Raw genomic sequence first — 27781 nt, 5'->3', positions numbered from 1 at the left:
AGTAGCCTTCCTATACACAAACAATAAATCTGAAGAAGAAATAAAAAAAAATCCCTTTTATTATTGAAACAAAAAAAATCAAATACGTGGGAATAAATCTAACAAAAGAGGTAAAGGAAAGAAAGAAAACTATAAAACACTGTTAAAAGAAATAGAAGAAGACACAAAGTAATGGAAAGACATCCCCTGCTCATGGATTGGAAGAATAAACATTTTTAAAATGGCCGTCCTACCAATAGCACTATACAGATTCAGTGCTATTCTAATAAAATTTTAATGTCATTCTTCAAAGAAATAGAACAATTATTGATGAAATTCATATGGAATCACCAAAAACCCTGAATAGCCAAAGCTCTCCTGAAAAAAAAAAGGGAATGGAGGCATCACACTCCAGACTTCAAACTCTACTACAAAGCCATAATCATCAAAACTGCATGGTATTGGAACAAGAACAGACACACAGACCAATGGAATCGAATAGAAAATCCAGAAATAAACCCACAGATTTATGGTCAACTAATCTTTGACAAAGGAGCAAAGAATATGCACTGGAGCAAAGAGTTTGTTCAGTAAATGTTGGGGGGAAAACTGGGTCGCTACATGCAAAAGAATGAAGCTTAACCATGACCTCACACCATACACAAAAACCAACTCAAAATGGATTAAAGAACTAGACATAAGACCTGAAACCGTAAAATACATAGAAGGAAATATAGGCGAAACACTACGGGATATGCATCTCAAAGACATCTTTAGAGACACATCACCCAAAGCAGTGATAGTGAAGGCAAAGATAAACAGGTGGGACTACATCAAATTAAAGAGCTTCTGCACAGCAAAAGAGACAATAACCAAAACAAAGAGAAACCCCAGCAACTGGGAGAACATTTTTGCACACAACACTAATGATAAAGGACTGATCACAAAAATCTACAAAGAGCTGATGAGACTCAACAACAACAAAGAAAATAATCCAGTCCAAAAATGGGCAGAAGAGCTAAAAAGAAACTTCTCTGAAGAGGAAATGCAAATGGCCAAGAGGCATATGAAAAAATGTTCAACATCACTTGTAATCAGGGAAATGCAAATCAAAACTACCATGAGATACCATCTTACACCAGTGAGAATGGCACATATTAAAAAAAAACTAGCAACAACAAATGTTGGTGAGATTGTGGAGAAAAAGGAACTCTCCTGCACTGCTGGTGGGAGTGCAAACTGGTCCAACCATTATGGAGAGCTGTGTGGAGATTTCTTGACCTACTAAACATAGAGCTTCCATATGATCCAGCAATTCCACTCCTAGGTATTTACCCAAAGCACACGGAAACATCAATTCCAAAGAGCACCCCTATGTTTATAGCAGCACTGTTTACAATAGCTAAGCTTTGGAAACAACCCAAATGCCCAAAAATAGATGACTGGATCAAGAAGATGTGGTACATATACACTATGGAATGTTACTCAGCATTCAAAAAAGATAAGCACATGCAATTTGCAGCAACATGGATGGCGCTGGAAGGGATCATGCTCAGCGAAGTAAGTCAGAAAGAAAAAGAAAAATACCGGATGGTCTCACTCATAGCAGGAATCTAGAAAACTTCAATAAGGGACCAGGAAAATGAATAACTATAGGAAAGTGAAAATCAAAATCAACAAAAAACTGTGAACCAGAGACACTCTATGGGGGGTGGGGGGCATGGAGGGGAGGGATTGGGGTCAAAATAAGGGGGTTGCAATTTTATGGGGAATATAAAATTAAAATTCATTTTTAAATAAATAAATAAATAAATAAATAAATAAATAAATAAAACCTATTACAGGGTATAGTAATGAACAGTAGTGATACTTGGATATAGCACAGACATTTAGTCCAAAAGAATAGATTAGGGGGCCCGGAAATAAACTCTTGGATATGTGGTCTTTGATAAGACCTCCAAGACCACACAATGGGAAAGCATAAAGTTTCTTCAACAATGATGTAGGGAAAAGTGGATATCCAAATGCAAAAGAATGTAGTATTATCATTACCTTACAAAATGTTAACTCAAAAACAGATTAAGAGCGTTTGTGTGATCTGAAACTATAAAATTCCTTGGGAAAAACAGAAGGAAAAAGTATCTAGATATTGACTACAGCAATGAGTTTTGTGATGTGAAAAGAGCAAAGAACAATAACAAAAATTGATAAATAGGATTGCACTGAACTAAAAAGTTTCTCACAACAAAGGAATTAATTACCAGAGTAATCACCAGGCAACCTATGGACTGGGAGAATATATGCAAATTATATACCTAATAAGGTATTAATATTCAGAATACATAAACTCAACAACAGCAGTAAAAGATATCCTGATTTAAAATGTACACAGGACCTGTTTGTAATAATTTCTTCAGAGAGATACATACAAATGATCAACAGACATCAGAAAATACACTCAAGATAGCCAGCGATTGAAATGAGATATCTCCTCAGGACCAGTAGGATGACCACTATGAAAAGAAAACAATTAACCTGAAAACAACAAGTGCTTAAGAGTTTAAGAAATAGCCATTGTGCACTATTGGTGCATGTACAAAATGGTGCAACTACTGTGGAAAATAAAGAGGGTCCTGGTTTCATTAAAAATATAACTTCCATATGATAGAGCAATTTGACTTCTGGGTATAAAGAAATGAAAGTAGGATCTGAAAGAGATAATTGCATACCCATGTTCATCATAGCACATTACTCATAATAACCAAGAGATGGAAGCAACCCAAATGTCCATTGAGGTATAAATGGATAAAGAAAATATTCTGACAGGAGGGGGCGGAGCAACATGGCGGCGAGGAGACGCTGCGAGTAAGATCTCCCATTAAAAAAAGTTAATAGGGAGGAAAAGCGGCAGGTCCCAGTGAGAACTGGGACACGGAAGATAAACGGACGACTGCAGCAAACTGCCCGAAGAGAAAGTTGCCATAAAAGAGGACCAGAAGGGAGGGAAGCGCAGAACCCTGCTCCCCTACCCCGCCCACAAAGGCGGCACTCTCCGACCGGCAGAGACGAGGGAAACAACAAACCAAAACGCCCAACAAGAAAAACGGATGCAGCAAGTGGGACTGTGAGTGGAAAGGAACTATTTCAGCCACCACACCCCGTGAACGGGAGCTGAGGTGAACCCTGCAGGATCCGCTGCGGAGGTGAGCTCCAGGCGCCATTAAAGAGAGCCCCGCCCACCAGGAGGAGACCAGCACCAGCACACAGCCCCGGCAGCCCGGTAAGCTTGCGCGAAAGCGGCGCTCGGATTACAGCTGCCCAGGGCCCTGCGCCTGCGACCTAGGCTTGCGGGGAGACGGCGGAGGCCCTCCCTGAGTGAGCAGGAACAAGGCGCCCAGGCAGGGGAGCGGGATTCAAAAGGCGCCATTCCCGCGCCACTGATCTGGGCTACAGCCCGCGTCCTGGAACTGAGGGCTTTGGAACTGAGACCCGGGGCACAAAATTAGGGGCGTGGGTTCCCCACGACGGTGGGGCACAAGGCAGACACAGTACCCCAAAGCCGTTGAGGTGTACCCTACCATCCCCGCTCTGCTCCCTGTCCCACGGGTTGGAAAATCAGCTCCCCAAGGGCTCTAGGAGAGATCTCTGGTGCCACCTAGCGACTTGACCCCAGCACAGGCTACTGAAGGAGCTAGTGGCCAGCTGGGGAGTTAGCCCACACCGGGCCCCTTCTGAACAAGTAGTCTGAGCTCACAGGGAGAGCGAGCACCCACAGCCGGGGCAGACCAGGCGCGCAGAATAGTGTGCCTGAGACCAGAAGCGCAGGGAGTGTGTCCCACATCACCATTTTAGAACAGGGACATTTCTTCAGTAAAGACTACCTGCAGAAGGCTTCCTCAGGAGCCAGAGGTGAGCGGGGGAAGTTCGCCCACGCCAGACCCCCTCTGGCCTGCAGTCCAAGCCCAGAGGGGAGCAGGAACCCACCGCCGGGGCAGACCAGGCGCACAGGGGAGTGTGTCCCCACATCGGCATTTTAGAACAGGGACCTTTCTCCAGTAAAGGCTGCTTGAAAGTGACAGATGACTCCTGGAAGAACCAGAGGGGAACAGAGAAGCCCACCCAAGATGCCGGCAAGTCCCAACAACACAGTGTCCCAACGCATACGGCAAATTAGAAAACAGACAGTAGGGAGGAGAAGAACCACACGCAACCTAGCAACTCTCCAGAGAAAAAGCACACCACAAAAAGAAAGCCAGCCCCCAGATTGCAACGACAATAACTTGGAAGAATTTCTTAGCCTTCCAGAAAGAGAATTTAAAATTGCCGTGATTAAAAAACTGACAGAAGTCATAAAGGAAAACAATGATAAGGGAAAAATAATCAACGATCAGAAGAATGCAATTGAGTCCCTAGAGAGGGAAAACAATGGTCAGAAGAAAGAAATTGAGTCCCTAAAGAGGGAAGTAAAAGAAATGCAGGAGATCAAAGAATTAATGGAAGAACTAAAGAACTCTGGGAAAAGCAATGAAAGCAGAATAGATGAAATGGAAGAACGAATAAGTAATCTTGAAGACACAGAAATAAAAAGAACCAAAGCAGAAAAGGAAAGAGAAGTACGAAGGAAAAAGAACGAAGAAAGACTTCGGGAACTATCTGACTCCATGAGGAAAGGAAATATAAGAGTTATAGGAATACCAGAAGGAGAGGAGAGAGATGTAGGAACAGAGAAAATATTCAAAGAGATAATTGAAGAGAACTTCCCAAATGTGAAGAAGGAGCTGAAAATTGATATACAAGAAGCAAGAAGAACACCAAACTTCCACGACGAAAGGAAAAATACAGCAAGACACATAATAGTAAAGCTCCCAAGAATCCAGGACAAGGAAAAAATAATGAAGCTGGCAAGAGGGAAGAAACAGATAACATTCAAAGGAAAACCAATCAGGCTGACATCAGACTTCTCCGAAGAAACACTACGGGCAAGGAGAGAGTGGAGGGACATAGTCAAGAGACTCCAAGAAAACAGATGCCAACCAAGAATACTCTATCCCGCAAAGCTCTCCTTCCTCTTTGAAGAAAGAATATGGACCTTCCCAGACAAACAGAAACTCCGGAATTTCATTGCAACTAAACCCCCACTCCAAAAAATACTACAAGGAGTCCTAAAGCCAGAACCTCAGAGCGACAAATAACAATGAAAGAAGGCCAAAAAAAAAAAAGTTATTAAAAGAATAAATAAATAAAATCAAAGGAAAGACAAACACAATGGCAAATACAGATGTTAACATATCAATATTAACTCTAAATGTAAATGGACTAAACTCTTCAATAAAAAGACACAGAGTTGCAGCCTGGATTAAGAAACAAAACCCAACCTTTTGCTGTCTCCAGGAAACACATTTAGCTACAAAAGATAAAAATAGGCTCAGAGTTAAAGGATGGAAAACAATCCTACAAGCAAATGGACCAAAAAAGAAAGCAGGAACAGCTATACTTATATCAGATAAAACAGATTTCAAACTCAAAAAGATAAAAAGAGACCCCAATGGTCACTACATTATGATCAAGGGGACAATACTTCAAGAAGAAATAACACTCATTAACATATACTCACCAAACGAAGGAGCACCAAAATATATCAGACAACTGTTGTCCTCTCTGAAAACAGACATCAGAGAAAACACATACGTAGTGGGAGACTTCAACACACCACTATCAACAATGGATAGATCAACAAGACAAAAAATAAGTAAAGAAACCAAAGCTCTAAATAAAGACCTAGAGCAATTGGGCTTAACAGACATCTATAGAACACTAAACCCCAAAAAAACGGAGTACACATTTTTCTCAAGCGCACACGGATCATTCTGCAGGATCGATCACATACTGGGGCACAAGACAAACATCAACAGATACACCAAGATTGAAATCATATCAACCATCTTTTCTGACCATGAAGGCATCAAACTAGAAATAAACCATAAAAAGAAGGCAAGGAACTTTCCTACCTCATGGAGATTAAAAACCACACTACTGGAAGACCATTGGACTAATGAGGAGATCAAAGAAGAAATTAAAAAATTTTTTGAATTGAATGACAAGGAGGACACCAATATCCTAAATGTATGGGATGCAGCAAAAGCAGTAATAAGAGGAAAATATATAGCAATAGAAGCTCACATCAAGAAACAAGAAAGAACGCAAAGAAACAACCTAATCTCGAAGCTCAAAGATCTAGAAAAAGAACAACAAAACAACCCCAAAACCAGTAGAAGAAAAGAAATAATAAAAACCAAAGCAGAAATAAATGAAATTGAAACTAAAAAAACAATCCAAAAGATCAATGAAACCAAGAGCTGGTTCTTTGAAAAAATCAATAAAATAGACAAACCCCTAGCCAGGCTCACAAAGGAAAAAAGGGAGAAAGCACAAATAAACAGGATCATCAATGAAAGAGGAGAAATCACAACGGACACAGCAGAAAACAAAAGAATAATCAGTAACTACTATGAACAGTTATATGGAAACAAGTTTAACAATCTAGAGGAGATGGACAAATTCCTACAACTCTACAATCACCCAAAGCTAGATAAAGAAGAAATAGAACACCTAAACAGACCAATTACAATTAGCGAAATTGAAATGGTAATCAAAAACCTCCCCAAAAACAAAAGCCCAGGACCTGATGGATTTACAAATGAATTCTACCAAACATTCAGAGACGAATTAGTGCCTATCCTTCACAAACTCTTCCAAAAAATTGAGAAGGAAGGGACAATACCAAACACGTTCTATGAAGCCAACATTACACTAATACCAAAACCGAACAAGGACAACACAAAAAAGGAAAACTACAGGCCAATCTCCCTAATGAACACTGATGCAAAAATCCTCAATAAAATTTTAGCCATCAGAATCCAACAATGTATCCATAAGATAATTCACCACGACCAAGTTGGATTCATTCCAGGGGCACAAGGATGGTTTAACATCCGAAAATCAATCAACGTTATCCAACACATCAACAAAAAGAAATATAAAAACCATATGATAATATCAATAGATGCTGAGAAAGCTTTCGACAAAGTGCAACACCCATTCATGATAAAAGCCCTTGAAATTCTTGGGATACAAGGAACATACCTCAACATCATAAAGGCCATCTATGACAAGCCAACAGCCAGTATCATTCTCAATGGTGAAAAGCTGAAAGCAATTCCATTAAGATCTGGAACAAGACAAGGATGTCCACTCTCACCATTGCTTTTCAATATAATACTGGAAGTCCTAGCCAGGGCAATAAGACAAGAGAAAGACATCCAAGGAATCCAAATAGGAAAAGAAGAAGTCAAACTATCACTATTTGCAGACGATATGATATTATACATAGAGAACCCCAAAAACTCCACAGAAAAGCTAATTCAACTCATCAATCAGTTCAGTAAAGTGGCAGGATACAAAATCAACACGCAAAAGTCAGTAGCCTTCCTATACACAAACAATAAATCTGAAGAAGAAGAAATCAAAAAGACCATCCCTTTTGTTATTGAAACAAAAAAAATCAAATATTTGGGAATAAATCTAACAAAAGAGGTAAAGGACCTATACAAAGAAAACTATAAAACACTGTTAAAAGAAATAGAAGAAGACACAAAGAAATGGAGAGACATCCCCTGCTCATGGATTGGAAGAATAAACATTATTAAAATGGCCATCCTACCAAAAGCAATATACCGATTCAATGCTATTCCAATCAAAATTTCAATGTCATTCTTCAAAGAAATAGAACAATTATTGATGAAATTCATATGGAATCACAAAAAACCCCGAATAGCCAAAGCTCTCCTGAAAAAAAAAGAAGGGAATGGAGGCATCAGACTCCCAGACTTCAAACTATACTACAAAGCCATAATCATCAAAACTGCATGGTATTGGAACAAGAACAGACATACAGACCAATGGAATCGAATAGAAAATCCAGAAATAAACCCACAGATTTATGGTCAACTAATCTTTGACAAAGGAGCAAAGACTATGCATTGGAGCAAAGAAAGTTTGTTCAATAAATGGTGCTGGGAAAACTGGGTCGCTACATGCAAAAGAATGAAGCTTGACCACCACCTCACACCATACACAAAAATCAACTCAAAATGGATTAAAGAACTAGACATAAGACCTGAAACCATAAAATATATAGAAGGAAATATAGGCGAAACACTACGTGATTTGCACATCAAAGACATCTTTACAGACACATCACCCAAAGCAGTGATAGTGAAGGCAAAGATAAACAGCTGGGACTATGTCAAATTAAAGAGCTTTTGCACAGCAAAAGAGACAATAACAAAAACAAAGAGAAACCCCACCAACTGGGAGAACATTTTTGCACCCAACACTAATGATAAAGGACTGATCACAAAAATCTGCAAAGAGCTGATGAGACTCAACAACAACAAAGAAAATAATCCAGTCAAAAAATGGGCAGAAGAGCTTAAAAGAAACTTCTCTGAAGAGGAAATGCAAATGGCCAACAGGCATATGAAAAAATGTTCAACATCACTTGTCATCAGGGAAATGCAAATCAAAACTACCATGAGATACCATCTTACACCAGTGAGAATGGCACATATTAAAAAAACTAGCAACAACAAATGTTGGCGAGGGTGTGGAGAAAAAGGAACTCTTCTGCACTGTTGGTGGGAGTGCAAACTGGTCCAACCACTGTGGAAAGCTGTGTGGAGATTTCTGGACCTACTAAACATAGAGCTTCCATATGACCCAGCAATTCCACTCCTAGGTATTTACCCAAAGGACACAGAAACATCAATTCCAAAGAACACCTGCACCCCTATGTTTATAGCAGCACTGTTTACAATAGCTAAGCTTTGGAAACAACCCAAATGCCCAAAAATAGATGACTGGATCAAGAAGATGTGGTACATATATACCATGGAATATTACTCAGCATTCAAAAAAGATAAACACATGCAATTTGCTGCAACATGGATGGCGCTGGAAGGGATCATGCTCAGCGAAATAAGCCAAAAAGAAAAAGAAAAATACTGGATGGTCTCACTCATAGCAGGAATCTAGAAAACTTAAATAAGGGACCAGGAAAATGAATAACTATAAGAAAGTGAAAATCAAAATTAACAAAAAACTATGAACCAGAGACACTTTTAGGGGGGCGGGAGGTGAGGGATTGGGGTCAGAATGGGGGGCTGCAATTGTATGGGGAATATAACAATAAAATTTATAAAAAAAAAAATAAAAAAAAAAAATAAAGTAAAAAAAAAAAAAAAAGAAAATATTCTGATATATACAATGGTATATTATTCAGTCTAAAGAAAGAAGGAAATGCTGCCACATGCCTCCAGAAATAAATGAGTCCCAAACTAATAGATTATATGGGATATCTGAAGGAGTCTGATTCATGGAAACAGAAAATAGAATAGTAGTTGCTAGGGGTGGGAGTTGGGGAAAGTTATATGTGAAGTAGTTGTTTAGCAAGATCTAAAAGTTCTAAATATCTTTCACACAACAAAGTGAGTATAGTTAACTCTGCTAGACTGTATATTTTACATGGTTAATATGGTTGATTGTGGGCCTCCCTGAGGGGGGTAGGAGTTAAGTCTCAGAGCTTTTACTCCTATGGCGTAGTTTGATCCTTGGTGAGGGGGCTAACCCTCTCCTGTCTTGTCTGATGCTCCCCTTAGCCATGCATTTCAGTAAATCCAACTGTTCTGCTCCCAGTCTGTGTCTAGTGAATCCTGTTACCCCCAACCTCTGGCCTGCATCCCAGTTATTCTGTGCAAAAAAAAAAAAAGGTAGATAGTATATATATATATATATATATATATATTTTTTTTTTTTTTTTTTTTTTTTTTTTTTTGGTGGGACCCTTGCTGGTGGCCGGGAATAATCGAACTGGCGCTGCAGAGGCTGCGGGCAGCCTCGCAACCCAGCACTCAACCGCTGCACCACCAGGGGAGGCTTGATAGTATATATCTTGCTTGTATTTTTTTTTTTAAATGAAATATGTTTAGAAGACTGAGGGCAAAGTTGAAGACAGGATTTGACCTCAAGTGGAGTGCAGCTGCATGGTAATTCAGAAGGCTCTATTCAATTTGGCAATTCAAAACATGTATAAAAAATTCAAATACTTAGTAAGCCTTTTATTTTACAGAAATATATAAAGTTATTTGTTCCAGAGGTATTCATGCCAACATTATAATAGAAAAAAAGGTAAACACATTTGGCATTCAATAGTAAGAGACTGGTTAATAGCTAATTGTGGTACATTCATCTGATAGAATATTACGCAGGCTCTAAAGTTCATGAAGATTCTTAGTGTAATAAGAGTAGGTACATTATGCAGGCTAATGCCAAATGCAGGTCATAAAACTATGCATTGTGTTAATGCTGTTAAGACAAAAATGATATATTGACAGTTTTCTCAATTGTGGCTATTTCTTGGTAGTGACATATCAACAGCTTGTTTAGTAGTGGTCATTTCTTGGTAATACCATTCAGGGTAAATTTATTTTCCTTGTATTTCTCTTTTTTTAATTTTCTTGTTTTCTATAATGGATCTAATTTGCTTTCATAATATGAAAGAAAACAATACAGTTTAAAAATTAAGGTGAAAAGGTACCAAACTATACAAATGGTATTACTAAAACAAATTTGAACAAGTTACATGGTTTGAACAAGTAACTAGAGAAATTTAAATAATCAATGAAAATAAGAAAAATGTTAATACATTATAAACTCTCCACAGAAAGAGAAAGTAGATTTATGTTGTGCTGTTCCAATTGGTAGGGGATAGAATTATAGAAATGGACATGTCAGGGTCTTTTTAGCAAAAATTTCATAAGAACCTAAGTGTTCTAACATAGACAGTGAACTCAGGAAAACAAAACATGAAGAAAACAAGCTTAGTAAAGATTGAAACCATAAAAAAAAAAAAAAACACAGAAATTCTAGAGCTGAAGAATCAAGAAATGCAGTAGAGAACTTTCAACAATAGAATTAATCAGGCAGAAGAAGAACATTTTTTAAAATATTCTCTAAAATGAAAAAAAAGAAATGAGAACTATAAGAATGGAGAAAGCAAATCTGAATCGCATCAGTTGAAACACTATTCACATTATGGGAGACCCAGAAAGAGAAAGACAGAAAGGAACAGAAAACTTAAAGAAATAATGGCTAATAACTTCCCAAATCTGGGAAGAGAGATGGCTATCTGGAACATAAAGTACAAGTATCCAGAAACAAATTCTACTCAAAGAGATCTTCACCAGCTACATTATAATCAAGCTCTCCTAAATCACAGATAGAATTTTGAAAATAACTAGAAAAAAAAAAAAAAAAAGAATGTGACAATGCTGATAAGGCTACCAGCAGATTTCCCAGCAGAAACCTTGTAGGCTAGGAAAGCATGGGATGATATAGTAACAGCACCCAAAGGAAAAAATAAAAAAGTTGTTCTTCAGTAATGAAACAGCAATAAATACAAAACAAAAACTGAGGGCATGTGTCACCAGTAGTACTGCCTTGTGAGAAATGTTAATGCTGAAGCAAGAATGCTAACTGCTATCAGGAAAATATGTGAAAGTATAAAATTCACTTGTAAAGGTAAATATACAGTCTAATTTAAAACCTCTCATAGTGCAAAGATAATTTGTAAATTACTCTGAACTCTGGCATATAGGTTAAAGACAAAAGCATTCACAATAAATAGCTACAATATGTTAATGGATACACAGTATACAAGATGTAACTTGGGATACCAACATTATTGGGGTTAAGTAAATGTGTGGAAATTTGATGCAACTAAAGTTGTTATCAGCTTAAAGTTGACTATTATAAGATGTAATTTGAAAGACCCATGGTAATTTCAAAGAAACAAGCCTATAATATGTTCACAAATGGTGAAGTGAAAAAAGTCAAAGCTTACCACTACAAAAAAGGAAAAGAGAGCAAAAGAGAAAGAAATGAAAAGAGCTTACAGATTGGAAAGCAATTAAAATATGGTGATAGTCTTTATCAGTAATTACTGTAAATGTAAATTGTTTGAACTCCCTAAGTAAAAGACAAAGTTTCTCAGTAGATTAAAAAAGAAGACCCAAATTTATGCTACTTACAAGAGACTTGCTTAAGTTTAAAATATTCACATAGACTGAAAGTGGAGGAATGAAAAAATATTCCATGCAAATGAAAACCAAAAGAGAAGAATGGGGGAGTATTATTATATCTTCAAAATAGGCTTTTGGTCAAAAGCTGTAACAAGGGACAAAGAAGGTCATTATTATAATGATATAGAGGTCAATTTATCAGAGATTTTAACAGTTACAAATATATGTATATACGAACAAAAACTGCAGCTCCTAAATATATTTAAGTATTATTTACAGAAATAAGGCAAAAGTATATAGCAATAGTAAAGGACTTATTTTTTTTAAAGATTTATTTATTTATACAAGCACTGGGGTACAGGCCAGAGGTATGGGAGGGTGAGAGGATTCACCAGAGACAGAATGGGGAACGGAACAGGCAGACTGATGAAATACACTGCTGAGGGGAGCAGCAGGCAAGACTGGAGTGGTCTGCTGTGCCATCTGGGATTCTTGCCAGCCAGCTGGCTGGCCAGGTTGGAACCCGCACTGCAGAGGCTGTGGACAGCTTCACAAAGTGGCACTCAACCGCCTGTGCCACCAGGGAGGCCCAATAGTAAGGGACTTAAGTTAATTGCTTTTAACAATGAATAGGTCAGACAGGCAATAAAGGAAATAACAGATTTAAACTACAGGTCATATGAACTAACAGACCTATATAGTTACAGAATATACCAAGTGCATGTGGAACAATCTTCAGGAAAGATTACATTAGTAAGTTTAATGAGTATCTTTTTTGACCACAGTGGTATAAAATTAAAAGTTAATAGCAGGACAGAAGCTGGAAAATTCACAAATATGTGGATTAAACAACACACTTCTGAAAATCCAGTGTATCAAAGAAGTCAAAAGGAAAATCACATACACACAAAATTGTTGAGATAAATTACAATGGAAACACAGCATATCAAAACTTATGAAACTCAGCAAAAGCAGTTCTATGATTAAAGTACACACTTTTAAGAAATACCTACATTAAGAAAAAAGAAAGATATCAAATAATCTAACATTTCATCTTAGGGAAATAGAAAAGGAAGAGTAAGTGTAGCAGAAAGAAGGAAATTATAAAGATTAGAGCAGACATAAATGAAATAAAGACCAGGAAGACAATAGAAAAGATCAAATAAAACACAATAGAAGAACTCATTAAAATTAAGAGTTGGTTTTTTGAAAAGATAAAATTGACATACCTTTGGCTAGGTTTACTAAGAAAAAGATGACTCAAATTAATAAAAATATAAATGAAATAGGAAACATTACTTTTTTGTAATCAATAGCTTTTTTTGTCCAAGAGAATTTGAAACTTAGTAAATATTTGTTGTTTATCACACTTTCTGATAATTCATTACTTTGTATCAGTATGTATTCATGACTTCCTTTTCAACTTCCTTTTCAACTTGATAGACACAGGTTGCTTCCATGTCTTGGCTATTGTAAATAATGCTGTTAAACACACACATACATACACAGACTCATATACATATATGGTAATGTTTTCATTTCCTTGGAATAAATACCCAGAACTGTAATTGCTGGAGCATATGATAGTTTTACTTTTAGTTTTTTAAGGTGACTCTGTACTGTTTTCCATAATGACTGCATCAACTTACTTTCCCTCCAACAGTGCAGTTGGTGATATTTCAATATCAAGATCTGTATGCCTGGTATGCTCATTTCTTTTGAAAATAATTTCAATGAAGAGTTATGAATATATGTATATGAATTTGTGTGCCTATGTGAATGTATGACTATACACATGTATGTATATACATACATAACATGCTTGCCATGTGTTTATTACAACAGAGCATTAAGTGAATGGTAGAAAAACAACCAATAAGAAGTACAAAGATACAGATTTCTTTAATGACCATGGTGTGAAAATACAGAAATGGAAATAATGCTAAAAAGAACACAATATGCTCTGAAACATTATCCCAGATACTCAGTATGCCCTCACAGGAAATCAAATATATATGAAAACACCCACAGGAGAGAAACCTCTATTTAAAAGTATGTCTTTGCCATATTCATGGGCTAGGGGGAATCACACTCTCCCACACACCTAGTTCTCTGGTTCTCACAGGACATGGCAGCTGCTCATGAGGTGCAGAACAAGCCCAGCCCATTCTGCAGTGATTATTACAATTATTATTACATCCCAGGACCATCTTCCAGTTGTCTAGATTTCGGTCTATGTTTCAGTGAAACTCTACATCATAACCTACCTTGCACCTAATCACAAAATAATTCTGGTATTTTATAATGCTTTTGGCTAGGTTTACTAAGAGAGTTAAGAGAACAAAGTATTTTAACAACTTTCCCTTAGAATTCAGAATTGTAGTTATGAATATTAAGGTTTTATCCTCTTCCCAACTTGGATCATTTAAACAAAAAGCATCTAGTTCTTCCAATAGTTTGAAGTAAAGAACTCCTCTCTAGCCCTAAAATTATTTTCTTCTCATTGTTCCTTGAACTTTCATGCTGCCATATCCCCTTCTGTCTAGAATAGCACTTAACACTTGGCTGCCCTCAGACACTTTTCTGATCTCATCTTGCTGTTGGGGTATGTGGATACCATCTTGTTTTAGATTTTCACCTACATTGTGCACTTAGAACTGGCACCACCTTTAACTGGGATATCTAAGGGTTTAGTGGTGCCCAGGGTGGTTCCAAGGTCTGTGTGTCCTTTTGTACTGAAGGAAGAGAAACCTAACTCTCCTTTTTACCCATTTTTGTCACAACAGGGAAAGTCTTACATGAAGAGCACGTTGAACTCTTAATGGAAGAGTTTGCATTCCTGAAAAAAGAAGTTGTAGGAAAAGACCTGCTGAAAGGGTCTCTTCTCTTCACAGGTCAGTTTTAGGTGAAATCACAGGTCATGTGTAACTGGTGAAGCTGGAAGGTCAGCAAGGTTCTTTCCTAATAAGCTTGGATTAATTTCTGCTGAAGACTCTATTACTGAAGGCCAATTTAATTTCATTTTCTCACACTTTTGTGAAAAACTATTTTCATTCTTCCCCAAGTAAGATTTATTTATTTTTAAAAAGATTTATTTATTCATACAAGAGCTGGGGTACAAGCCAGAGGTGTGGAAATTCATTGGAGACAGAGTGGGGAACAGAAGAGACAGACTGAAACACACTGTTGAGGGGAGCAGTGGGAGAGACAGGAGAGGTCAGCTGCACCATGTGGGTAGCTCCCTGGCTGGCTGGGGATTGAACTTGTGCTGCAGAGGCTACAGGATAGCTCCACAGTGCTGTGCTTAACCCCTTTCACCACCAGGGAGGCCCCCTCAAAATAAGATTTAATTGCTTAGTGAGTCTTAGGTAAAAATGTATGTTAGAAATCTCAAACATGTTCGTATTTCTGTGTCAATCTACTGGGTAGAATTTTCACTCATGAAATCTTAACAAGTTAGAGATTATTTTTACTTAAGACTGAAAATGAGGGGCCTCCCCTGTTGGCGCAGCAGTTGAGTACTGGGCTGTGAAGCTGCCCGCAGCCTCTGCAGTGCTAGTGCGATCCCCGGCAGCCACCAAGGGTCCCTCAGGGTGCGCAGACCTCTCCTGCTGCGCCTGCTGCTCCCCTCAGCAGTGTATTTCGTCAGTCTTCCTGTTCTGTTCCCCGCTCTGGTTCTGGTGAATTTTCTCACCCTTCCGCGCTTCTGACTGCACCCAGTGCTTGTGTAAATAATAAATAAATCTTAAGAAAAGAAAAAGACTGAAAATGAGACCTCTTTTTTGAAAAAAGAGTGAGATAGATTGTTTTGGAGTACATCTGTATGTACTTTGTATAGCAAAGTGAATATACATTAGTCCCTTTATTCTAAGGACATTAGCCGTCGCCAACATATTTTATGTTTGGCTGTTTACTTTGTATCAGCAATTCTTTGAGCAGTTCCATTAGCAATTGGAAGTGAGCATCCTGGGGCCACCTCCACTTATACTCCATCTTTGAGTGGAGTTTTTAAAAAATCTGGCTATACTCTGGAGTATCTGGGCCACATTCCTGAAGACTTTCATTACAGAAAGGAAGCCCTGGGCCTCCCTGGTGGCTCAAGGGGTTAAGCACAGCACTGTGAAACAACAGAAATTTGATCCCTGGCGGCCAGGGAGCAACCCTCATGGCGCAGGAGACCTCTCCTGACTCGCCCACTGCTCCCCTCAGCAGTGTATTTCAGTCAGTCTGCCTGTTTTGTTCCCCACTCTGTCGCTGGTGGATCCTCTCACCCCGCCCCCCATGCCTCTGGCCTGTACCCCAGATATTGTATGCATAAATAAATCTTTAAAAAAAAAAAAAAGGAAGCCCTGACATGGCCTGGCATCGTTAATTAATAAAACCATTTTACCATGAGTTTCTAGGAAATACAGTGAACTTCATTTAAGATCCATTTTCATCCTTTAAGATGATACCGTAAAAGTTATGACAACAAATAATGATAAAATATGCATAAGGAACTGTGCTAAATAGGTGACCTGCATTATTTCATGTTAATTCATGTGTTGATCCTATAAAGTAGGTAGTTATTGCCATCAATATATAGGGTTTCGAAAAGTGTGAAAGTGTAGCTTCACAGTTGACACAACAGTTATATGGCAGAGCCAGACTGAAAAACATGATTCAAGCCTTGATAGCAGCTCTCTCCAAAGAACAACAACAAATTGTAATCAGCTCAGAAAGAACTGCTTTTCTTTTGTAAGTTTGATACTTAGAGTCTAATGATTTCAAACAATGTTGTCTATGAAAACTTAAAATTTCTCTTGCTTTTATTTATAACTTCCTTTTTATTTTTTCATTTTTAAATATTTTCTTACATCCTTGTTAATTTTTGTACAGTAGTTGATTTCTTCCCTCAGCTATAGTCCTCATAGTTTTAAGAAATAGCCATAACTATGAATTACTTTAAGTCAGTATCAAAGATATAAGAAATTTTTAGTTTCTAGAGCAATGTAACATGTATAAAGTCTTTTAAATTTATACATTATAGTAAAGGTTGGACGGGAACAGTAACTTGTCCAAAGATTTCTCATACAGATACTTTAGACTGTATTTTTTATACATGAGATTGTGAGGACTAAGAATGTACTTTGTACTGATTTTATTGATATTGACATAATTTGTGGGTATTATTTTTTTCATAACTATCACACCATCACATAGATATGGTATATATGGACTGGATGGACTAAACTACATTGATTCTTCTTTTACAATATTTTGTTAAGTAACTAAATGTAACTTCTTTTATAAGATTTTGTTAAATAAATACAGTGTTTATACACACATAGACACACACACATATTAGAAGCCTAAAACATTATTATCCTTTGTGAACTGCCATTTCCAATAAAATATTTTATTTTACTGAACTTAATAAACACCACCAAAAAAGGGGAGACACTTTTATCCAAGAGTTTATGGAGATTCAGGGAGTTTTCATCATTGTTATTATTTTGCATACCCTACATCACAAGGCAAGATTGCATTGTCCTGATCACCCAGCCATGTCTTTTCACTGCCTTTAATACCTATCATGCCCTCCCCCACCACAGCTGCCATCCCTTATTCCCAATTTCCGAAAGTGTTTGTGATTCTATACAGCTGGCCCTTTGGAAGAAGAGCGGTTTGGCTTTCCTGCATTCAGTGGTATCTCTCGTCTGACCTGGCTGGTGTCCCTTTTTGGGGAGCTTTCTGTTGTGTCTGCCACTTTGGAAGAGCAAAAGGAGAATCAGTATATGAAAATGACTGTGTGTTTGGAGACAGAGAACAAACGGTAGGTCATGAGATACTTTGAGGGAAAAGAAATACATTGATATCCTCGTGGGTTCACAAGAGTTTGGGTTTCCTCATATTTAGAGACACCTTCAACTCCACAAGACTGTTTGCTTCTCTAGACAGATATGGTACTGAAATTCCATGTGTGTTGCCTCATATCATCTTCACAGCAGCTCTGTAAGGTAAATAATACAAACACGATTCCCTTTGCTATACATAGTAGAGATTTGAGCAGGTTGTGTAAGCCGCACAAATGTGTATTAACAGATGTAGTAGCAGGAGTTCAGTTACTTCTGTGACTTGAATTTTTTCCAACATTTTATTGTGAAAGTTTTAGACATGGCAAGGTAAAATAGTTTGCCGTAAACACCCATACAACTACAGGCTAGATTCGGCCATTAACATTTTACTCTGCTTGTTAATCACAGCTCCAAATACTCCTCAGCATTTAAGGTTCTACTCATCAGCTTTAAACATCACAATATATTGTGATATTGTTGCTAAAATTCTCATTCTTTGTTTTCCTCGCCAAATATTTGACAATAAAATCACATTCACAGTTTTCCTTAGAAAGCATTTGGGCTTTGTAAAATATTTTAAACAGTGTATTTCTATATGTTTTTCCATATAGGTGTGTCTCGATAATTGTAGGGAGCAGGAATGGCCACTGAGCACGTTTTCTAGGATCCCATGCAGACCGGGTAAAGGAGGAGTTCTGGAGCCCTCAGGGGTTTTGTAGGTCTTTTATTGGGGTTCACCAGGCATATGGCAGGCAAGGGTGCTGCAGGGGCCAGGAGGCTGGTAGGCCTCCCAGCCCCCAGCAGGTCTTCACTCTGTGGGCTCTCCGGCCTTCTCTCAGCCTCTGCTTCTCTTGCTTCTTGCTAGGCTTCTGCTCGGCTTCTGCTGTCGTCCCCATGACACTGCCCTTAAAAGCCCAGTCTTAGCCCAAGTGAATCCCACCTACCTATGCCCACACCCTACTCCAGGTGCCCACCATCAGGCATGCATTCAGGACCGCAAGGATCCATCTATCCTGATGGCAGGAGGGCAGAAAAGCCTGACATTTTTCAGGCTTTTTTTTTTTTAATTTTTATTTGAATAAAAATAAATTAAAGCAGGCAAAAGTGAGTGAGTTTTGCAGGTCTTTTATTGGGGTTCACCAGGCATATGGCAGGCAGGGGTGCTGAGGGGCCGGGAGGTATTCACTCTGTGGGCTCTCCGGCCTTCCCTCAGCTTCTGCTTCTCTTGCTTCTCGCTTGGCTTCTGCTTGGTTTCTGCTGTCGTCCCTGTGACGCCGCCCTTAAAAGCCCAGTCTTAGCCCAGGTGAATCCCACCTACCTATGCCCACACCCTACTCCAGGTGCCCACCATCAGGCATGCATTCAGGACTGCAAGAATCCATCATCTATCCTGATGGCAGGAGGGCAGAAAAGCCTGACATTTTTCCTTACCCTGCAGTCCACCCCCTTAGGGTTTTCTCCCATATAGTCTTCATATATACAATTTTCTTAGCAAATATAAACAAGGCAGCCATGGCCCACTAAAAGCAGATACATCACAGGGCCTCCCCGGTGGCTGTGTTGCGAAGCTGCCCGCAGCCTCTGCAGTGCCGGTTCGATCCCCGGCTGCTCCCCGGCCGCCGGAGGAGGGTCCAGCATGGTGTGCAGACCTCTCCTGCCGCCCGCTGCCCCCCTCAGTAGTGTACTTCGGTCCTTCTGCCTGCTCTGCTCCCGGCTCTGGCTCTGGTGAATTCTCTCACCCTCCCGCGCTTCTGACTGTACCCAGTGCTTGTATAAATAAATAAATCTTTACAAAAAAAAAAAAAAAAGCAAATACATCACAATATAACAACAAAATACAACAGAACACAAATAACTCCAGGCAGGGCACCAACCTAGTGGCAAGACAATTATTGGTACCCGCAGATGATCCACCAAATCTGTTGCTGAAGGCACTGCTCATGCGAGGGAGGGGAATCACTCACAGCATCTACTGTAACACGCCAGGAGCCGTCAGGCTTCCTGGCCTTCTCTGGCTATAGTCTTGGCTACAAGCCACACACCGCATCCCCCCCCCCCCCCCCCGCAGGATGCACTCACTCTGGGATTGGCGATTCTATTCTGTTGGGGGTAATCGCCGACCCTCAGGGTTTCTGTCTGCAGTTGCTCCAACACTCGGCCTTCATAGCCTCCAATGCGACTCGCAGACCCCTGCACTCAGGCCAACCCACTGCACAAGCACATGGGTCGGGGATCCAAACTCTATATTCGGCTTGGGCTCCACCCCAAGCCACGTTCCCCACCCGTCCCCCAAGGACACGTTCCTCAGCTCCTCACCCTCACTCAAAAATGAGCAGGGCATCACCCACAGGTGATTTTACGAGACTCACAGGTCTTCAGCATACTTAGGCTGCTTAATAGCCACTCAGGGCTTCTCAACTTAGCATCAACACCAGCTTTTGCCTTCTCAGTTGGCTTTTCTCCTCTGCCTGGCTGCTGGGCATACACAGGCTGCTTTTGGCCATCAAGGCCCACTGGCCACCCCCAGATTCTCAAAAAAAAAACATAACCTGCCAAGGTCCTCCGCCTTCTGGCGGGATTGTCAGTCCAAGTCCATCAGACCAAGTCCATTAGGCCTCTCCCTACATCAGCACTGGTGAGCTCCAAATCATGGTCCTCTCTACGCTGATGATTCTTGCTGCCTCAGGGGTCGTTGGCTGGTCCTCTCAGGCGTCTCCTCCTCCTCCAGGCGTGGTCTTGTCCTGTAGCTCCTGGACCTTGTCCATCTCCTGGGTCGCCATGACACCTCCAGCGTCATCACAGGCAGTCTTTTACTCCTTAGTCCCTCCAGGTCTTCGGAGGGCTCCATACCCGTCTGCATGGATCATCTTGCCGACTTATGCCAATTGTAGGGAACAGGAATGGCCACTGAGCAGGTTTTCTAGGATCCCATGCAGAACGGGTAAAGGAGGAGTTCTGGAGCACTCAGGGGTTTTGTAGGTCTTTTATTGGGGTTCACCAGGCATATGGCAGGCAGGGGTGCTGCGGGGGCCGGGAGGCTGGCAGGCCTCCCAGCCCCCAGCAGGTCTTCACTCTGTGGGCTCTCCGGCCTTCTCTCGGCTTCTGCTTCTCTTGCTTCTAGCTCGGCGTCTGCTCGGCTTCTGCTGTCATCCCCGTGATGCTGCCCTTAAAATCCCAGTCTTAGCCCAGGTGAATCCCACCTACCTATGCCCACACCCTACTCCAGGTGCCTGCCATCAGGCATGCATTCAGGACCGCAAGGATCCATCATCTAACCTGATGGCAGGAGGGCAGAAAAGCCTGACATTTTTTTCTTACCCTACAGTAATGTTGAATAAAAATAAATTAAAGCAGGCAAAATTGAGTGAGTTCATTAAAGAATCAAAGAGTGAGGGCTTGAGCCTGGGAACAGCTTCCAAATAGCTCAGGAAAAGGTCACCAAGATCCTGGACTTTTTAGTTAGGTTTATATGCAGGGTTTTTTTTAGGGATTTCTGTAAAGGCAAGGAAATTGGATTGGGGGAGTCTTGTTGATGTAAACATCAAATGGATGTCTGTTCATTGAAGAAAACAAAGAGCATTGTTAGAATTTACCCTATCCATTTGGAGCCTTATCTTCTGGGAACTGGAGTTTAAGATGTGCTATAAACCTCAAAGTCTGTCTGTCTTTGGCGTTTCTGATTTGCCCAGAAGCAGTTTTTTGTTGATGTTGACACATTTTGTCACAAAACCAGTCCTGCTGTGTCTTGACTCTGACTTGTGTCCCTTAGTTGAAATCAGGGAGAGAGGTATCCTTTTAATTGCTGATTTTAGTTAATAGTAGTAAAAGAATAAGTTTAGTTAGTAGTAGTAAAAGGCCACTGGGTAGTCACAGAAGGAGAAAAATATTTGAGTCCTTGAATGAAACCTCATCTATGTTCATTTTAAGTTTCTTCTTTCCTAGGGAAAGGCAGAGGTTACAGATGGAGGTAATGCAAGTCTAGCTTGGAAGTACTATGTATTTGTTTCATCATTCTGATGCTGACGATGTAAGGGTTAGAATTGCAGCCATGGTCAGACCTGCCCACAGGTCAGTCCCTGTTGCATGCTCAGGATTTAACACTGTCCCTATTCACACTGGGAACTATTTCACTTTTAACAGTAGTAAACAAATTTGCCTTGTCCTTTACCCTGACTTATCCCTATAGGAAAAGAAAAGGAAGTGGGATATAACAAGTGGTAGCCAGAGGCCAACAGTAAGTCACCTCACTCCTGGGACTCTGCTCTAAGAAGAGGAAGGAGGGAAAACTATATATGTATATATGCATGGAGCTGTTCAGTGCAGGATAACCATATTAATAGAGCTTAAATATGTGGCAACAATAAAATATTGAATGACATAAATTATACATGTTATGTAGGTAAATCATACTAAAAACAAGTAAAATATTCATATTCAAAAGTTGTTAATGATTTACATGTCATATAATTTTTTTTCATATAAAATATTTTAAAAAATTGTCTCAAGCCAAAAATACTTCTACATAGGTGAAAAAAATCATGGTAGTTTTTTCCCTTTCATGTAAAAACTCCTTAAATCAATTCATTTAAAAAGTCCTTAGAATGTATTTTTAAAAGCAGATTTTATATATTTCTTGTTATATTACTCAATGAAGCTTCTTACTGTGGTGAAAGACTACTTCAGAGGTGTCTCTATTTTTCATTAAGCAGATAACACCTGTGATTTACTGTAAAGGCAGAAAGATGAATCCAAAGAAAAGAGACTTTGGAGAAGAATAGTCTAGATTTTTGTGAGTGATGACATGAACCTGGGGAGCAAATTTCACATGGAAATAGGTGCATTGTTAATCAACAGGGGAATATGGTATTTTCTGGCATGTGCTTGAGGTCAAACACTTCCTTGAAGATGTGATAGAAATTCTTTCCCATAGAATTGCGTCTACATAAAGAAATAACAGTTTGCATATAATCTCAGTCATACCTGGCTCCCTCTACAGAGATCCCTGAGACTCAGGTAAAAACTCTTGAATCACAAACAGGTATTCACACAAAAATTATTAAATGACTTCCCCTAGCTGATAACAAAATTAAATAAATGATGGCGTTAAAGTTGGCAACCATTACCCGCAACCTCTTGGAGGTTGGTAAGGCCTTTTGTCTGGATTCCACCTAAAATACCACATTAATCACAGCTGAAGGGAAGATTGTGTGCAAAATCTACTGCTAGGCAATCAGGAGGCAGCAAGCATTCCTTTGTGCTTCCGTGTATTCTCTAATACTGTGCTTCCTTTGTCTTTACAGTCCATTGACATGGATTGAAGAGAAGGGGCCTGGTCTAAAACGAAACAGACATTTAAGCTTCCATTTCAAATCTGGATCTCTGGAGAATATGCCAAAAGTAGGAGTCAATAAGAATATTTTCCTGAAAGATCAAGATATATTTGTCCAGAAACTCTTGGGCAAGTTCTCTGAAAAGGAGCTGGTTGCTGAAAAGAAACGCATCCTGCACTGCCTGGGGCTTGCAGAAGAAATCCAGAGAAACTGCTCAAAGAAGTAAGAGAAGGAATCAGCATAGCACTTCCAAGAAGAGATCATAGTTTGACTTATCATAAGTTAACCTTTGTCTCTGTTCTCATAATTAAACCTCTTGGGTTAACAGGATTTTGCTTATTTTCACAAGCTGTTTTGAGGGTGATCTTTGGGATTAGGGCCACATATAGTGGGGATGAGGCAAGAACTTACATCGGCTGAGCTGAGCTAAATGCTTTATATGCCTGATTTCATTTACTTTTTCAAACAACCCTGTCAGATCTGTATTATCAGCCTTGTTTTCATTAATGTATCAGAAAATCTTGTTTGAAATCACCAGAATAGTAAAAAGACTTTTTACTTTATTTTTTTTAGAGAGATTTTTTTTTATCTTATACAGGTATACAGGCCAGGATACAGGCCAGATGTGTGGGAGGGTGAGAGGATTCACCAGAGACAGAGTGGGGAACAGAACAGGCAGACTGACTGAAATACACTGCTGAGGGGAGCAGCGGGCGAGACAGGAGAGGTCTGCCCCGCCACATGGGTATCTCCCCAACCAGCTGGGATTGAACCTGCGCTGCAGAGGCTGCGGACAGCTGCTGCGCTCAACCACCTGTGCCACCAGGGAGGCCCCAGACTTTTTACTTTAAACCACATCATGCTCTAAACCATTAAATAGGGCCTTCAACCTTTTTCTATGCTTTAAGGAATTTTATCGCCCCCCACCCAACACACACACAAACTTTATACAGGATGACTAGGAATTCTAAAAATAGTCAAGACATAGCCACTACTCTCAGTCACTCTCTGTGTTAAAGTAGTTAGGTCCAGTAAAAGAGATATGAAGATGGGCGTGAAGTTTTACAACCCAGATATTGAAGAATAGGTAGGCTGTGCAAATGTTTTCCTGGTAAAGGATTTGCATGAGCAGAGAAGAAAATAAGAAACTTCTGGTGAGTGCCCTGGGGTCAGTGTTGCCTGGGAATTGTAGGAAGGTGAATCTGGGGGAGTAGCTGAAGGAGCTGGGTATTATTAGGCAGTGTAGAGGTACCAAAGGGTATTATTTAACAGGCGAGTGACATGTCAGGTTTCCCAATTAGTAAAGTACTCAGAAGGCTGGCAGGTGATATGATTTGAGACCAAGGAGGAAGCGTCCAGTTAAGAGCCAGCAAACTTGTTTATACTTGCAGTCCTTAGCTTGTCTGGACTTGTTGCTCATATCAGACTCAGCTGACCTGAAGCAGAGCTGAGTCCAAGGAAACTGTCCTTTCATTTCAGTGGCAGGTCTGTTGGTTTTCTTCAAAGTTTGTGTTAGATTCTTGCTTCTGTAACTGGCTCCCCCTTAGTTTGTGCCTACTGCCCTCTTGCCATTGGAGGTTTCAACAGTTCAGCCACTGTGAGGTCACTGATGGAGGCAAATAGATAAACTTAAGTCTTAAAAGAATTCCTAAGATTTTATGAAATAATAAGATAAATAAAAATGAGATTTTATGAAATAATTTGTAACATTGATACATTGTTTCTTTTATTATCACAACATCTATCTCTTGAGTCAGGAACTTCTGTATCTGTCTAGCATGAAGTAAGTATGAAATATTTGATGATTACAACATAGTACAATGGTTTCTCTCATTTGGACTTGATAATTCTAATGGAAAAATATTGCTCCTATTTGATATTGGAAGAAAGGCTATTCTGAGTTTAAAAAAAAAACACTTCAGTATAAAAGTGGGCTCAATTATGAATTCCAGCTTAGGCAAGTTGGAATTCATAGCCAAGGAGCAGGGTAGGGATCAGTAGATGGAAGAGTACTGAGAGGAAACCTTTGGAGTATTGGAGGGAATCTTGCTGAACTGATGTCACAAGATTCTTGTTAAATATAGACCAATATGGGACCTCCCTGGTGATGCAAGGGGTTGAGCATCAGCACTATGAAGCAGTCCACAGCTGCTGCAGCACGAGTTCAATCCCTGGCAGGGAGGTGACCCACATGGCTCAACAGACCTCTCCTGTCTCACCCACTACTCCCCTCAAGCGTGTATTTCAGTCAATCCACTTGTTCTGCTCCCCACTCTGTCTCTGCTGAGTCCTCTCAGCCCCCCATCTCTGGCCTGTACCCCAGTTCTTTTATACATAAATAAATCTTTAAAGAAAAAGATAGGCCAATATGATCAGATATCAAAGGATGAGAAATTTGATTGCATATTAAGGATAGGGATTCTCACTAAACTAAGTAGGATTATTGTTAAAGTTGGGCTATGCAAAGACAGACATGAAAGTCCAAAGGTCTAATTCCAATTGAGAAGTGGGTGCAGAGGAGCCTGATTAAACTTTGGTCAATGAAAAAATCTGTCATGGGCTATGTGATTAATAATTGATATTGGTAACTACTCATCCCAATTTTGTTTTATATTTGGTCAAAGGATTCAAAATACAAATTTCTATACATTTTATTTATTGGTAGGAATTACAGAGGGAGAAGGAAGAGACAGGAGAAAAAAACCCAGAGGGATGTCGTAGCAGCAGTGTTCCTTACCATCCCTGACTATACTCTCCTGCCCCCAACCTCTGCAGTTTTTCCTTTCTCTAAAGACAACACACCAATTCCCAATCACAAGTTTTCTTCCCAGGTGTAGCGAGTAAAGAAGCCACAAATATCCTTCAACCATGTGTTCAAATTATCCAAAAGATGGTGACCTGTGTTTTCTCCTTACGGTTATCTTGACTTCCATGGAAAGTCTAGTAAGCAAAGAGGTATTGAGATCTGATAATTTGGGATAAAATAGGAATTCTGTCCAATTTGAAGGGGGAAAAAAGGCCTTTATTCCATTACACTAACATTTGTAAGTGTTCAGGTGTGGGGGAGGGGTTCCTCTAGATTAACCGTGTGTCTCTAGCGAAAGTAACTACAGTAATGCCTTTGACTTCTCTGCTTTCACCCAATTCTACCTAATTAGTAATGAAGAGAAAGCCCAACCACCCTGTTGATGTAACTGAGCTCTCTGCTTACTCTTATGTTAGGTGACCAGGGTAATCTCTTCTACAAGGGAGGAAGAGTTAAGTTACTCTAAGAGATGACAGATCAGAAAACATACTTGGTTGTGGGTCTCATATACATTCCCAATGAGCTTTCTCATAAATGTTTTTCTAAAAACTCTCCCACATCTGTAGCTTTTCTAATGTTATAATGCAATGTTACTTCATGTTTTCCTGAAATTTTATTTGTCAGTTAATTTTCATAACTACATCTTTTGCAGGGTGCATTTTCACAATACCATATGTACACATTCTTCACTTGCTCTCCCAGAAAACTCCTCTGAAGTGTTCAAACAATTCTACCCCTATCTTCTCTATATCCCCTCTTTCCCACTGTGGGGTAAGGTAAGAATATCAGGCTTTTCTGCCCTTCTGTCATTAGGATAGATGATGGAACCCTGCAGTCCCGATTGCATGCCTGATGGCGGGCACTTGGAATAGGGTGTGGGCATATGTAGATGGGATTCACCTGGGCTAAGACTGGACTTTTAAGAGTGGCATCATGGGGATGCCAGCAGAAGCAGAGATGCAGAAGCAGAGACCCACGAGAGAAGCAGAGAGAACACCGGAGAGCCCAGAAAGAGTGAAGACTTGCTGGTAGGCCTCCCAGCCCCCCAGGACCCCTGCCTGCCATGTACCTGGTAAAACCAAATAAAAGCCTGCAAAAGCCACTGAGGGCTCCAGGACTCTCTCTTCCTTTACCCCATCTGCATAGAGTCATAGAAAACCTGCTCAGTGCCCTGTCCTACCCTTAACACCCACTGATAACCAGTATATTTTTCACAGAGTCTAAGAATTATTTTTGAAATTATCCACTATCTGTCCTTCAATTTCTGTCTTATTCCAATTAGTGTAATCACCTCAATGTCCTTACATTTTGTCCTTCAAGGCACTATTTTATCTTTTGTAATAGTTGAGTAGTATCCCACTGAATATAATCTTTAATTTTTTTTTAATTTTAGTATTTGTTTTTATTTTATTTATTTTTAATTGTGGTAATATTGGCACACCCCCATCAGGAATTGCCACCATAGTGCACCCACCACCAACTCACCCATGTTATGCCAACATAGACCATTGTGCTTCCTTCTTTCTTTCTTCTTATCCCCCCAACATTTCCTCCATTGGTACTTCAGTTTCATAGTCAGCTATCAATGATTAATGTTCAAATTTGTCTTTATCTTTCTCTTTCTAATTTATTTCACTTAGCATTGTCCCTTCCACTAAAATTCATGTTGACTTAAATAAGCATGAGTTTATC

General features: G+C 39.7%; 1 protein-coding gene across 1 annotated transcript in view; it reads left to right on the top strand.

Moving 5' to 3' along the window:
• The window catches only part of BLVRA (biliverdin reductase A), a gene marked incomplete at its 5' end in the record, with an annotated part of 91729 nt that extends 68213 nt beyond the window's left edge, over positions 1 to 23516 (top strand). The window contains 3 exons of the mRNA XM_084230571.1: positions 14903 to 15010; positions 17760 to 17931; positions 23254 to 23516. Coding sequence (XP_084086697.1) covers positions 14903 to 15010; positions 17760 to 17931; positions 23254 to 23509 — 536 coding nt within the window. The 3' untranslated portion in view covers positions 23510 to 23516. The remainder of the gene's footprint in view (positions 1 to 14902; positions 15011 to 17759; positions 17932 to 23253) is intronic.
• Between the last annotated feature and the right edge of the window lie 4265 nt (positions 23517 to 27781).

This window comes from Talpa europaea, assembly GCF_964194135.1.
Source record: "Talpa europaea genome assembly, chromosome: 3".
Taxonomy (NCBI): Eukaryota; Metazoa; Chordata; class Mammalia; order Eulipotyphla; family Talpidae; genus Talpa; species Talpa europaea.
The sequence above is the reverse complement of the archived record's forward strand: the minus strand, read 5'-3'. Positions and strand labels throughout refer to the sequence as shown.